The 14,845-nt window shown below is 45.9% G+C and overlaps 1 protein-coding gene across 1 annotated transcript in view; it reads right to left on the bottom strand.

Annotated features, from left to right (window-relative positions):
* Positions 1–14,845, bottom strand: part of hcrtr2 (hypocretin (orexin) receptor 2) — a 91,759-nt gene that overhangs the window by 21,884 nt on the left and 55,030 nt on the right. The window contains exon 6 of the mRNA XM_070884341.1: positions 12,328–12,449. Within this exon, the coding sequence (XP_070740442.1) occupies positions 12,328–12,449 (122 nt within the window). The remainder of the gene's footprint in view (positions 1–12,327; positions 12,450–14,845) is intronic.

A 14,845-nucleotide genomic window follows, 5' to 3' on the forward strand; every position in this document is an offset into this window, starting at 1 on the left:
GATCGAATGGTAGTCGGGGGGGGGCGCAGATGGTGGTCGGGGGGGGCAGATGGTGGTCGAGGGGGAGATCTGAAGATAGTCAGGAAAAGGGTCTGAATGTGGTCGAGAGGATCAAATGGTGGTCGGAGGTGGGTATCTGAGGCTAGTCGGGGGGATCCAATGTTGGTCGGGGGGGGCAGATGGTGATCGGACAGTCAGATGGTAGTCGGAGGCAGGGTCTAATGGTGGTTAGAGGGTCAGATGGTGTCGGGATGAGGGTCTAATGGTGGTCGAGGGGATCCAATGGTGGTCAGGGGGAGCAGACAGATTGTGGGTGCTGGGGGTTTGGGATTTACTGTGTAGCTTGTTGGGCCTGAAGGAAACATTCCTACTCCCCCTGGCCCACAAGCAGCATTGTAGAGGCACTTACCTCATGGATCCAGCCCTCCTTGCAGCAGTCGGGTTACCCGAGGCCTGGGAAACCCAGCCGAAATGAGTTAAAAAATAGAATGACTGTTAAAATGAAGGCAGGCAGCCTCATTATAATATTTAAATGACCAACACGTTTCCTGCGAGTGGATTGGCCTCCCGCCACTCATCTCTCTTCCGTTAAAACTGGAAATGGGCTGGTTCGAGGCGGGATAGGTTTCTGTTTCAAATTTTTTGTATTTTAACCTCTGATACGACCTCAACCTACCCGTTTTTGGGAGTTAAGAATCAGCCCATTTTTTTGCAGTAGAATTTGGCTGGAGCAGCATATAAATGTGAATGACAGTCAGGGATGTAATCAGTAGCATGAAATTAACGTCTGACCCAGCAAAATAAGGCATCAGCTGAACAGAAAATAGCAAATGTTGTATTAAGGTGGCTAATAATTATAACTACAGCATGATTTCACTGAGGCAGTAATGACTATAATGCCCTCCATTATAGTGATTTGACTGTCAAGTCTGAGTTTTCTTACAGGCAGTTTAGGGTCACCAATTAATTTAAGTGCAGCCATTCAGCCAACAAACACTTTACAGGTCATCAATTGTGAAGGAGAATCTTTAGCTAATGATTGTGAAAGCTGGCAATGCGACAACAGGACAATCTAACCAGCAACGTCAAACACAGACCGCAGTGAATTTACAAAGGGCCATAAATATTGACAGCGCAGCTTCTCCTGCATCAGTTGGCAAATGCACTCCCTAATGTAGGACTGAATCATCTAGACCAGGGGGATCCAGGATTCAATCCTGGTGTGCACTGATGTCACTAATCTCAGTTAAATTTAAATTCAGTTCATGAAATAAGTCTGGAATTTAACAAAAGCTAGTGTCAGCAATGGTGACCATGAAATTACCAGATTGTTGTAAAAACCCGTCTGGTTCATTAATGTCCTTTAGGGAAGGAAATCTGCCGTCCTTACCTGGTCTGGCCTATATGTGACTCCAGACACACAGCAATGTGGTTGATTCTTTATTACCCTCTGTAATGGTGGCTCAGCACCACCTTCCCAGGGACAACTAGGGATGGGCAATAAATGCTGGCTTTGCTGGTGATGCCCACATCCCATGAACGAATAAATAAAAAATAAAAAAATTGCTGGCAAGGGACAAAAAAATTCAGCCAGGATTCTCATTCTGATTACTATCCAGTGCTTCCGTAATGGAAAGTGTGATGAGCAGGATTATCTGGCCTGTTCTCTCCGCAGATGCTGCCTGACACGCTAAGCGTTCCCATCTTTTTCTACTTTTGCTTCAGATTTTCAGCTTTTTATTGAGAGCAGGACTAGGTTTGGTTGCCATGGCCCCAATATTCAACTTACCTGGCGACATTCACTGTCTTGCCTCACACATGAAGAACGAACAATTGGACATGATACCAGAGAGTTACCAGCGTCCCTGAACCACCACCCATCTCCCCCCCCGCCACCAAATGAGCCAATGCCTCCAGGAGAGGGAAGGCAATGGAAGAGTAAATATGGGGAAACAAGAAATAGCCATTGCTGCAACTATATTTTTCTAAGAAGTCATTTGAGGAAATGTCACACAACAAAAGCCCAATGGCACACTGAACCAGTAATCGAAAGGCTTGGATTAATCATACAAGATTTAAATTAGATTTCAGATCCCACCATGGCATTTGAGAATTTGAATTCAGATTTTTTTTAAATCTGGAAGTGAGAAGCTGGTATCAGTAATGGTGACCAAGAAACTATCAGATTTTCGTAAAAACCCATCTGGTTCATTAAGGTCGTTTCGGCAAGGAAACCTGCCATCCTTACACCGCCCGACCTATATCGAGTGTCAGCTGTGGCTCAGTGGGTAGCACACTTGCCTTTGAGTCAGAAAGTTGTGGGTTCAAGTCTCATTCCAGGAACTTGAACACATAAATCTAGGCTGACACGCCAGTGCAGTGTTGAGGGAGCGCTGCACTGTCAGTGGTGCCGCCTTTTGGATGAGAAATTAAACCGAGGCCCCATCTGCTCTCTCAGGTGGACGTAAAAGATCCCATGGCACTATTTCGAAGAAGAGCAGGGGAGTTATCCTCGGTATCCTGGCCAATATTTATCCCTCAATCAACAAAACAAAACAGATTATCTGGTCATTATCACATTGGTGTTTGTGGGAGCTTGCTATGTGCAATTTGGCAGCTACGTTTCCTACATCATAGGCAGTCCCTCGAAACGAGGATGACTTGCTTCCACGCCAAAAAAGGATAAGTTCACTGATGTTCCAATGAAGGACCTAAAAATTCCAGATTCTGAACTGCATCCTGAAGAGTGGAAGATGCCTGTGCGTGGATTTTTTTAATGTCTTGTGGCCGTTGCACACCAGGCAACACACGGGCTTGACAGAGCTAGGTCTTGGTCCAGTGGCAAGGATTACCCAAGATGACTGGAGACCTGCTCTGCTGCACGGACCTAGTATGCACACATATCCTACATTACAACAGTGACTACACTCCAAAAAGTACTTCATTGTCTGTAAAGCACTTTGAGATGTCTGGTCGTTGTGAAAGGTGCTATATAAATGCAAGCCTGTCTGAAAATCTGTCTGTCTATATCGGGACTCCATTCCCACACCAATGTGATTGACTCATAATGGCCCCCCTGCAGTGGTCCAGCATGTCACTCAATTGTATCAAATTACTACAAATAAAAAATGACCATCACCACACGGAATGCATCAGTTCAAGAAGAAGGTCCACCACCACTTTCTTAGGGCAACTAAGGATGGGCAATAAATGCCGGCCTTGCAAAGTGAAGCTGCCAAAATGAATTTTAAAAAATAGAAGCAAACACAAAGGAAGATAAGATTGGAAAACTCTGCAAGGGCTCTTGACCTCTCGCTCAAATACAAGTGGTAGAAAATAACAGGCCTCGGGCTTGTGATTTCCAAATTTGTACCCCTTGCAAGTGTCTCTCCGTACTGAAAGTGCCGAATTGCAGAATCACCCAATGCTCTCAGCGGGTGAATCTCCACACTGTGAATGTGAATTGAAAAACTAACTCCTTTAATGCATTATTAATGTTACAATTTTAAAAGGGTGCAGAAACAGAGAGATCTTGGAGCTCATTTGTCCACATTTTTGATGAGCCGAAATGGCTTCCTTTCGTGCTGTAAATATCTATGATTCTATGATTCTATGACAAGCTGAAAATCCTGTTCAAAAACATTATGAGGTCCTTGCCTTTATTAATAGAGGCAAAGAGTACAAGGAAATTAGGCTAAACCTTTATACCTTACTGGTTAGGCCTCAGCTGGGCACCACACTTTAGGAAGGTTGACAAGGCCTTAGACAGAGTGCAGAAGAGATTTACTAGAATGGTACCAGGGATGAGGGACTTCAGTTATGTGGAGAGGCTAGGGAAGCTGGGGTTGTTCTCCTTAGAGCAGAGAAGGTGAAGAGGAAATTTGATCGAGGTGTTCAAAATCATGAAGGCTTTTGATAGAATAAATGAGGAGAAACTGTTTCCAGTGGCAGAAGGGTCAGTAACCAGATTTAAGGTGATTGCCAATAGAACCAGAGGCGACATGAGCAAACATTTTTTACACAGCAAATTGTTATTATCTTAAATGCACCGCCTGAAAGGGTGGTAGGAACAGATTCGATAATAACTTTCAAAAGGGAACTGGGTAAATACTTGAAAGGGAAAAAATTTGCGGGCTAGGAGGAAAGGACAGGGGAATGGACTTAACTGTATAGCTCTACCAAAGAGCCAGCACAGTTTGGGCCGAATGACCTCCTTCTGTGCTGTGGCACTCGATGATAACAGTTGATTCTAGATCTAATATGGAGGGAGTGAAGATTAAAAACGGTCAGAAAAACAGTGCTGACCTAGATCCTGGGTTCGATCCGCTCAGGGGTTCTGCATTTTGACAGCAGTCACATCAAATTCAGCCCAGGGGAGGGGGTTGTCCGGGGTTCCTTCAGCCTGGCCCCACACTCTAGCTGTAGCTTCAGGCTGTGTCTGGGGGGCATGCCTGGAGTACCTCAGGAATCTTTTGTAGCAGCTGAGTGCTACTCTGAGACAGGAACATAGGAACAGGAGGAGGCCATTGAGCAGCTCGAGCCTGTTCCACCATTCAATGAGATCATGGCTGATCGGCGACCTAACTCCATATACCCGCCTTTAGCCCATATCCCTTAATAGCATTGGTTAACAAAAATATATCAATCCTCGATTTAAAGTTAACAATTGATCTAACATCAATTGCCATTTGCAGAAGAAAGTTCCAAATTTCGACCACCCTTTGTGTGTACAAGTGTTTCCTAATTTTACTCCTGAAAGATCTGGCTTTAATTTTTAGGGTAGTCCTAGACCTAGACTCCTCAACCAGTGAAATAGTTTCTCTCTATCTACCCTATCAGTTCCCTTAATATCTTCAAAACTTCAATCAAATCACTCTTTAACCTTCTAAATTCCAGGAATATAATCCTGTTAACATTGTGCTCTGTAGGGCTACTCCATTGGGCTGTTGTTTATGGACCAAAAAGGCTGTCTGTCGGTCTGTCTATCTGTCTGTCTACCTGTCTATCTCTCTGTCTATCTGTCTACCTATCTGTTTATCGATCTGTCTATTTATCTATCTATCTGTCTAGTTGTCTGTCTATCTACTTCGGAGCTCAAGAGCAGTTTCAAAAATAAATTTATGCTGCCCAGAAGTACAGAGCTCTTAAGGGAAATCTACTTTTAATTTTAACTGAACTAAACTGAGGACAATTGAAAATGCCCGTACACTGGAACTGTGCAGGGGATGACTGAGTTTGAAAAGAGCAGAGTCAAGAATCTGCCCGAGAGTTGAAGAGAAGGCAACGGCGCCACCAGTGGGGAAAATACATATTGCAGCCATTAGTGAGTTACCGCAAGCATTTCCCTCACACCTCCCACTTTGGGAACCTCTGCATTAACCTTGCATCATATCATAGAATCATAGAATCTTACAGCACTGAAGGAAGACATTTGACCCATTGTGCCTGTGCGGCTCGTTGAAGAGCTCTCCAATTAGTCTGATTCCCCTGCTCTTTCCCCATAGCCCAGCAAACTTCTCCTTTTCAAATATACAACCAATTGCTTTTGAAAGTTTTTGCAAACATGACATTGAGATTCTCTATGTTTGCCGTGGATGTACTGGATGATATGATTATGCATTCTATCCACTTCGAATAAGCATCCACCACCACTAAAAGCATCTTGCCCAGGAAGGGACCTGCAAAATCTACATGGATCCTGGACCAAGGTTTGGATGGCCACAACCACAGATTCAGCAGCGATTCCTCTGGTGCTTTGCTGAGCTGCATGCAAGTGTTGCACTAATGCACGCATGCTTCCAGCTCAGAATCAATTCCTGGCCACCATATGTGAGACCTGGTGATGGCTTTCATCATCACTATACCAGGATGTGTACTGTGTAATTCACGCACAAACTTCTCTCTCCCTTTCTTAGGCATTACAACTTGATAGCCTCACAATATGCAATCTGCTTGAATAAATAGTTCGTCCTTGCGACGAATGTATGGTTTGGCCACCTCACACATTTGCTTAGGTATGGCAGGCCAATCCCCTTTGAGGATGCAACCCTTTACCACCGATAATATAGGGCCCTGGTTGGTCCAGGTCTTAACTTGTTGAGCCGTGACAGGGGTACCTTCACTCTCAAAAGCATCCATGATTAATATTAAATCTGCCGGTTGGAGCAACGGCAACCGACTCAAAGCATCGGCACAATTCTCTGTGCCAAGTCTGTGGCGAATGACATAATCATAGGCAGATAATGTCAGTGCCCACCTTTGGATGCGGGATGATATGTTGGTATTGATATCTTTGCTCTCGGAAAACAACGAAATGAGCGGCTTGTGATCGATCTCTAATTCGAACCTCAGACCGAACAGGTATTAATGCATCTTTTTAGCACCATACACACATGCTAAAGCTTTTTCTACCATACTGTGGGCTCTTTCTGCTTTAGACAAACTTTTGGATGCATTCGCGACAGGTTGACGTTTCCCCGACTCATTGGCTTGTCGTAACATGCAACCAATTCCATATGACGATGCGTCACAGGCCAAAACTAAACATTTAATTGGGTCAGAATGTACCAGCAGCTTGTTGGAGCAAAGCAGATTGGTGGCTTGCAATGTGCCTCACACCCAGTTGTTGCCTTTTCTCAATAGCATGTGCAGTGGTTCAAGTAAAGTGCTCAATTTAGGTAGGAAATTACCAAAGTCATTGAGTAGACCCAGGAACGAACGCAGCTCCATCACGTTCTGCGGCTTGGATGCATTCTTGATGGCTTTGGTATTCACATCAGTAGGTCTGATGCCATCAGCGGCGATTTTCCTCCCGAGGAATTCGAGCTCCGGTGCCATGAAGACGCACTTCGGGCGTTTAAGTCTGAGTCCCACTCTGTCCAAACGCAGTAGAACCTCTTCCAGGTTGTTCAGATGTTCCTTGGAGTTGACCGGTGATCAGGATGTCATCTTGGAACACAACGGTTCTGGGAACGGACTTTAGTAGACTTTCCATATTCCTACTGCTGCTGCCGAGCGTATTCCAAACGGGCACCTGTGGTAAATAAACAGTCCTTTGTGCGTGTTAATGCACGTAAGTCTCCTCGATGTCTTGACCAACTCATGCGGCACACAGGCCGACATCAAGTCCAGTTTTGTGAACAACTTCCCTCCGGCTAGCGTCGCAAACAAGTCTTCAGCCTTCGGTAACGGATACTGATCTTATTTCAAAACCCTGTTGATCGTAGCCTTATAGTCTCCACAGATTCTGACTGTGCCATCACTTTTCAGCACAGGAACAATGGGGCTGGCTCATTCATTAAATTCGATCATTGATATGATCCCTTCACGCTGGAGTCTGTTCAGTTCTCCCTCATCATATATGGCACTGCCCGAGCTTTTTGATGGACGGGTCTTGCATCTGAGTCCATGTGGATCTGCACCTTGGCTCCCGTGAAGTTGCCGATACTCGGTTCGAACAGCGAGGGGAACTTGCTCAATACTTGGGCACATGTATCTTTCTCCGACGACAACGCCTTTATGTTGTTCCAGTCACATCTGATTTTTTCCAACCAGCTCCTGCCGAGCAGCGTTGGACCATTGCTTGGAACAATCCACAGCGGTAACTCGTGAACCGTACCGTTATACGACACATTAATTTTTGCAGTGCTAATCACCTTTATCAGTTCTTTGGTGTACGTGTGCAGCTTGGCGTTAACAGGGCTCAGCCTGGGCCTCACAGTCTTAGTATCCCACAGCTTATTAAATGCCCTCTCGTTCATGATCGACTGACTTGCCCTTGTGTCCAGTTCCATCGATACCGGTATCCCGTTAAACTTCACGTTAATCAAAATTGGTTTACTCTTGGTTATGAAAGAGTACAGTCCATACACTTACTCCTCTGGCATCTCGGATTGCATATCAGGATCCGCGCTAGTCTGACTCTCATCCTCCACGTGGTGTGTCGCAGCTCGCTTGCTCATCTGCGGACACTTGCGCTGGAGATGCCCCACTCTCAGACAGCCTTTGCAACAATATTGCTTAAATCGGCACTGCTGGTGCCGATGATTTCCTCCACAACGCCAACACGGAGAAGTCGGATACATTCCCGCTGGCGGACTTTGGGCAGCCACAGGTTTCGCGAATGCAGCCGGATAGGTCCTGCCATGTGTCGCTCTGCTGAACGCAGAATCAATCGCATTTACTGTACTTGTCGAGGTTCGGTTCTTCACCGCTATTTGTTTTAGACACCTGTCCGTCGTCGTACATGATTGAGCGATCTGAATGGTACTTTTTAAACCCAACTCCTCCACCGCCAGAAGTTTGCGCAAGATCACCTCGTGGTTGAAACCGATAACAAAGAAGTCCCGCAGCATGTCTGCCAACACCGTCCCGAACTTGCACGGTCCCACTAGACATCTCAGGTTGGCAACGAATTCCGCCGCGCTCTGACCCTCCGATCCAACGTGTGTATAAAACCTGTATCTCGAGATGATAATGCCGTCATCGAGCTTGAGACGCTCCAGTACCAATGTACACAACTCCTCATACGTTTTCTCTGTTGGATCACTAGGCATGAGTAGATTATTTATCAGACCATCGATCTTTGAACAGCACACAGTGAGGAAGACGGCAGGCGCCGGTCTGCATCATCGCCCCCCTCCATTTTGTTGGCCACGAAGTACTGGTTCAAACAGCTCATAAAGTCTGCCCAATCTTCTCCCTCCACGAATCGCTCTAAAAATCCAACTGTGCTCATTTTGCAAACAAAGGTTCTTGCATTCTCGTCGCCAAATGTTATGTATGCAATAAAGGTTCAAACTGAGTACTGTTTAACTAAGCAAGGTACAACCTTGCTTCTGATTTATTTTGGCCCAAAGTGTCTGAATCACAAAATGGCTGGCATTTTATACCAGAGCAGCACCATGTGCGTGCTGCTCATTGGCCTCCAGCAATGACACCAAACAGCATGTACGTACATGACACACCCCAGCCTCTCTCTCTCTCCCTCAGCCTCTCCCATTCTCTCCCCAGCCTCCCTTCCTCTCCCCTCAGCCTCTCTCTCTCCCCCCAGCCTCTCTCTCTGTCCCCCCAGCCTCTCTCTCTGTCCCCCCAGCCTCTCTCTCTGTCCCCCAGCCTCTCTCACTCTCTCTCAGCTTCTCTCGCTCTCCCCTGCCTCTCTTTCTCTCTCTCTCCCCAGCCTCTCTCACTCTCCCTCAGCCTCTCTCACTCTCCCTCAGCCTCTCTCACTCTCCTCCAGCCTCTCCCACTCTCCCCCCAGCCTCCCTCACTTTCTCCCCAGCCTTTCTGACTCTCTCCCCAACCTCTCTCACTCTCCCCCCAGCCTCTCTTTCCCTCTTCCCCCAGTCTCTCTCACTCTCTCCCCAGCCTCTCTCTCACCCCCACCAGCCTCTCTCTCTCTTCCCCAGCCTCTCTCTCACCCCCTCAGCCCTCTCTCTCCCCCAGCCTCTCTCCCTCTCTCCCCAGCCTTTCTCTCCCTCTCCCCCCAGCCTCTCTCTCCCTTTCCCCCCAGCCTCGCTCTCTCCCCCCAGCCTCTCTCTCCCTCTCCCCCCAGCCTCTCTCTCACTCTCAGCCGCAGGCCCACCGTTCTCGACCCCAGACCTTCTGCTCTCGGCCCCATGCCGGCCGGGGCGGGGAAAGAGTTGGAGCCTCAGGTCCTGTTTCTTGGCACCATGTGGAGAGAATGATATGGGCCGGGAGGGGCCGGGGGAGTGGAGCTTGACAAGGGGCAGGGCTTGTCGCATGTCTGTCAAAAAAAGTGCAGTGCCAAATAGTTACGTCGTATTATAATAGGGGTCAGAAGCTGGACATGGTTCTGGGTTCATTCTTCTTACGGCTGCAAACATGCCAAATAAACTTGAAGGTGCACTGAATAACAACATCTAGGAACTCTCGAAAGAGTGACGTTGCTGATTAGAGAACATCAGGACAGAAGAAAAATGGAGATCCGGCAGTCTATATCAAATCCTTAACTAGGATATAGACTTCCCAATTCCCCTGGTACTTCAGTGAATAGCTGAGTCAGACACACCAGGACACCTACAGGTTCCTTCCACAGTCTATGCTCAGTTAGCTCCTCTCAGTTCAGCCTCAGTGGCCTGGGTGGTGGAGGGGGGATCTGTCTCGCATTCTTGTTCCTAATTGTTACTCAGTAAGTCCCATTGGATGTAAGCATGTGTTGATGTTGAGTGAGGCTGATATTGGGATTCCTATGATGTCTCCATGTGGAAGACACAGCGACCAACACTCACTGTCAAGGCTCACTCTTGAGCGAGGAACTGGAGGGTGTTTGGAGCACAAGAAGCTGTGCCACAACAAATTTTATACTGGTTCAGCACTCTCCAGGCTGAGATTCTCAGTCCCTTTTCAGTGAATGGGTGGGAAATAGTAGGCTGGCAAATGCAACAGCAGCAACTTTCATTTCCATTTACACGCAGCCTTTAACATTGAAAATATCCCAAAGAGCTTCAGAAAAGCATAGCCAGGCAGAAATAGATTCCGAGCCAAAGAAGATATATTAGGCGCCGTTTTTAAGGAGGGTCCTAAAGGGGGAGCGGTGTAGAGGTTTAGGAAGGGAATTCCAGAGTGCAGGGCTTAGATGACTGAAGGCACGGCTGACAATGGTGAGGCAAATGGAGGGGAAGAATGCTCAAGTGGTCACATTAGGGAAGAATGCGAGGTTTTTTGGGGGGGGCTGTGGGGAGAGGGGAGGTGGTTGCAGAGGTAGGCAGGGGCGAGACCATGAAGGGAAATAGTCTTGAGATGAACATTTTAAATTTGAGGTGTCAGGGGACCAGGAGCCAATGTAGGTCAGCAAGGACAGGGATGATGGGTGAGTGTCACTTAGGGCAGAGTCAAAAGAATGAAAGACTTGCATTTACATGGCATGACTTCAGGATGTCCCAAAGCACTTTACAGCCAACGAAGTACTTCTTGAAGTGCAGTCACTGTTGTAATGTAGGATAGGACGAAAGCAGCAGAGCTTTGAATGAGTTGAAGTTTATTGAAGCTGGAAGATGGGAGGCCGGCCAGGAGAAAATTGGAATAGTTGAGTCTGGAGGTGTGAAAGGCATAAATGAGGATTTCAGTGGCAGATGGCCTGAGGCAGCGGTGGAGGCGGGCAATATTGTGGAGTTGGAAGTAGATGGTCTTTGTAATGGAGAGAGAGATGGGGTCAGAAGCTCAGATCTGGCTTGACTGGGACACTGAGGTTGCAAGTAGTCTGATTCAACCTGAGATAGTGGCAGATGAGGGGCTGGAATCAATGGCAAGGGTATGGAGTTTGTAGCAGGGGTTGAAGATAATGGCTTTGATCTTCCCAATGTTTAACTGGAAGTGTAGAAGCACCCCGAGTGTGTGTTCAGAAAAGGAGAGGAAGGGAAGAGATTAAAACTGGAGAAACAAAAATTCTGTTCGGCAAAAAATCAGAATAAATAACAGAGCCTAGAAATGACTGTTGTCAATATGAGTGGACAAACTCTTAACGTGCTCCTGTGAAATTCTCTGCCCACTATTTAATGCAGGTGCTAAGTTTTTACTTTGAGTTAACAACTCTGCTAAAGTAATAGATAAATAAACATCATCTGAACTCTTGAAGTGTTCACCCATTATATCAGCAAAAGACTTGTATTTCTATAGGAAAGAGCGCAATGGAACTGTTGTAATGTAAGATTGCATGAAGGCAGCAGATGTAAGATTGGATGAAGTGAGTTGAAATCTATGGAAGCTGGAGAATGGGAGGCCAGCCAGGAGGCCATTGGAATAGTTGAATCTCCAAATGGAGTTGAGTATATTCAAGGCTGAGGTAGATAGATTTTTGGACTCTAGGGGAATTAAGGGATATATAGATCGCGCAAGTAAAGTGGAGTTGAGGTTGAAGATCAGCCATGATATTATTGAATGGTGGAGCAGGCTCGAGGAGCCATGTGGTCTGCTCCTGCCCTTAATTCTTATGTTCTGATGTTCTTATGATCTTACTGAATGGCGGAGCAGGCTCGAGGAGCCGTATGGCCTGCTCCTGCCCCTAATTCTTATGTTCTTATGTTCTGATGAACGAGTCGCCTTTTCTAATTCATGCACTTCTAAGAACATATTTTCTGCACTTCTTCAATTCGCGAATACACTTACTGTCACTTAAACGGTTAAATAATTCAGCAGCTGACTCGACTTTGGAACCCACTGCATGCCTGAGATAAACCCAGTGATAACCTTTCAGCACACTTCAACAAAGCACAACCAGTTTAAAGCTAGCTGCAGTCAATAGTTGGAAATGAAACTGGATATGTCGGTAACACAAGCCAATGAATTGAAAGAAAAAAGAAAACTTACCACTCAAAAAATTATAAATAATAGGATTTGCTGCGCTGTTGGCATACACCAGCCAATGTGAGATCGTGAACCATGCGTAGAGTGTTCCTCTGTCATTAATATTGTCGAAGATTCCAAACACCCTGAGGGAAGTGAGAAAGAAAGTCAGGATCAATCTCTTTACAGAAATAAATCACAACAGTAAATCTAATTTTAAAGGCATCATCTCGCGATTGAGTTTTATGGTGTGACCCATGTGAAGCGATACCGTTGCATGCTTGGGGATTTTGAATGGATTTAATTTCCGTGCAGCCTGCTCTGAAAACCCAAGATTCTGATTCACTGTCGTTGCTGCTATCGAGCAAAATTGGGTGGAGCGGATCTCACGTGGATGATTCAGATGGAGCAAAAGATTGGGTGAGCTGTTACTGGCGTGTGATCCTCCTCACCTTATTTTCATCTATGTGATGTTCCCAAGCAATCCAATACGTCCATTAACACAACAAACATAAGAACATAAGAAATAGGAGCAGGAGTAGGCCCCTCGAACCTGCTCCGCCATTCAATAAGATCATGGCTGATCTGATCCTGGCCTCAACTCCACTTCCCCGCCCGCTCCCCAGAACCCTTCACTCCCTTATCATTCAAAAATCTGTTTATTTCCACCTTAAATATATTCAATGACCCAGCCTCAACAGCTCGCTAGGGCAGAGAATTTCACAGATTTACGACCCTCTGAGAGAAGAAATTCCTCCTTATCTTAGTTCTAAATGGGTGACCCCTTATTCTGAAACTATGCCCCCTAGTTCTAGATTCCCCCATGAGTGGAAACATCCTCTCTGCATCTATCTTGTCGAGCATTCTGGCGATGTCAATCCTGAGGTTCTGAGCATTGATTGGCCTTTGGAGCCAGATGTGGTCAATCAACATTCATTTTTTGGGAAGTTGGCCCCATCTCCAAAGTGAATGGTGGAAATACGGAAAGAAGAGATAGATAGATTCATTGCAAACCTTAGTGATTCCATGGTCAATTTTCAAATTACTGCTAAATATTTGAACAAAGTCATCGAACCCTTTATTTTCAATAGTGTTATACATTTTGTGGCTTTTTTCTATGGGGAAGAAATTCAATACGGCAGCAATGAGCAAATGTGTGATAAACTTCCAAGTTGTGTGTTCTTTCACTTTTATGTACTGATATTGCTACTTAATATTTGTCTCAAGGGGATATGGGCTATGAAGATATTTAATTCTGTATATAAACTATACTGGACTGGGGAGATATATAAAGATATATTGGTATAAGATTTTACTTTAACTTTACATACAAATCTAAATATAACTTGAATAGTTTCAAAGATATAAAGCCAATAGAAATGCAAAGGAGTATTGAATGTGATGTCCCAGCGAGTGCTATTGATTCTGGCGACATGTCAAATGATCTTATTAATTTTCAATCATTCCCAAATCATTTTCCTAATTGATATTTTGTTCACTGTTCTGAATTACATTATATTTATCGAAACAAATATTGTCAGATGTCTCAGTGCTTAATCTCTTTAAATCCTTTTGTATGAACTTCAACTCCTTGGCAGAATGCACCATTCTACATGGTATTGGGATGGCAATGCTCTTGAGAATCAGCTTTCATTCCCTCATTAAGACTATTAATGACTATGGCAGGAAGCCAGGGGCCAATTCCCGTAGAAATTAACCTCTCGGTACTGCTCCCAAATGAATCATTCCCATTTGTAATCACCTCTATTTTCAATTGTCCAGGGAAGTTTTTAGTTAATGAGCAACTGTCTCTTTCATTATATGAGGTACAGGTTGAACTTCCCTTATCCGGTACGCCCGGGACCTGGCTTGTTCCGAACGACGGATTTTGCCGGGTGAGTGGAGGTCATGTGTTTGGGTGGATTATGTGTTTAAGCGCCGTTGCTGAGCGGGGCTGGGGTACTGCAGCGGTCAGTGTGTGTGTGTGGCTGGAACGACAGTCAGTGAGTCAGCTATTCAGTGTGCAGGGGGCCGAGAAGAATCGGTGGGCTGACGGGTCCCGAAGAGTTGGCGGGCCAGCGAGCCCCGAAGAGTCGGTCCGAACCCCTGGAGGGAGCGCTGTGGGAAGGAACGGCCGGCCCGAGGACTGTGGCTGCAGGAGTTCCAGCAGAGTGATGAGGAGGAGGCAGCCGATCGAGGAGAAGGATTATATTGATGAGTAGGATTTTGACCGGCCGTGTTCTGCGCATGCAGCACCCGACGGCCGGGAATGGTTCCGGACGAGGGGTAGTGCTGGATAAGGGAGTCCCGGATAACAGAGGTTCAACCTGTATAACCTTTTAGTCACTTTATCAAGAAAGCCTAAATAATGTTGAATACATTCATCTTATATACTTAAATAGTGGCATCTTCAAAGAGGCCTAATCAGTTTGAAAGACACTGGGGCTCCATGCAATGATGACTTGTGTTTATATAGCGTTCCTCAGCTGCAGGAAGCTGCCCCAAAGTGCAGTGAGGTGTAATGGGTGACAAGCATTGACAA

Source organism: Pristiophorus japonicus, chromosome 7 (assembly GCF_044704955.1).
Source record: "Pristiophorus japonicus isolate sPriJap1 chromosome 7, sPriJap1.hap1, whole genome shotgun sequence".
Lineage (NCBI taxonomy): Eukaryota > Metazoa > Chordata > Chondrichthyes > Pristiophoridae > Pristiophorus > Pristiophorus japonicus.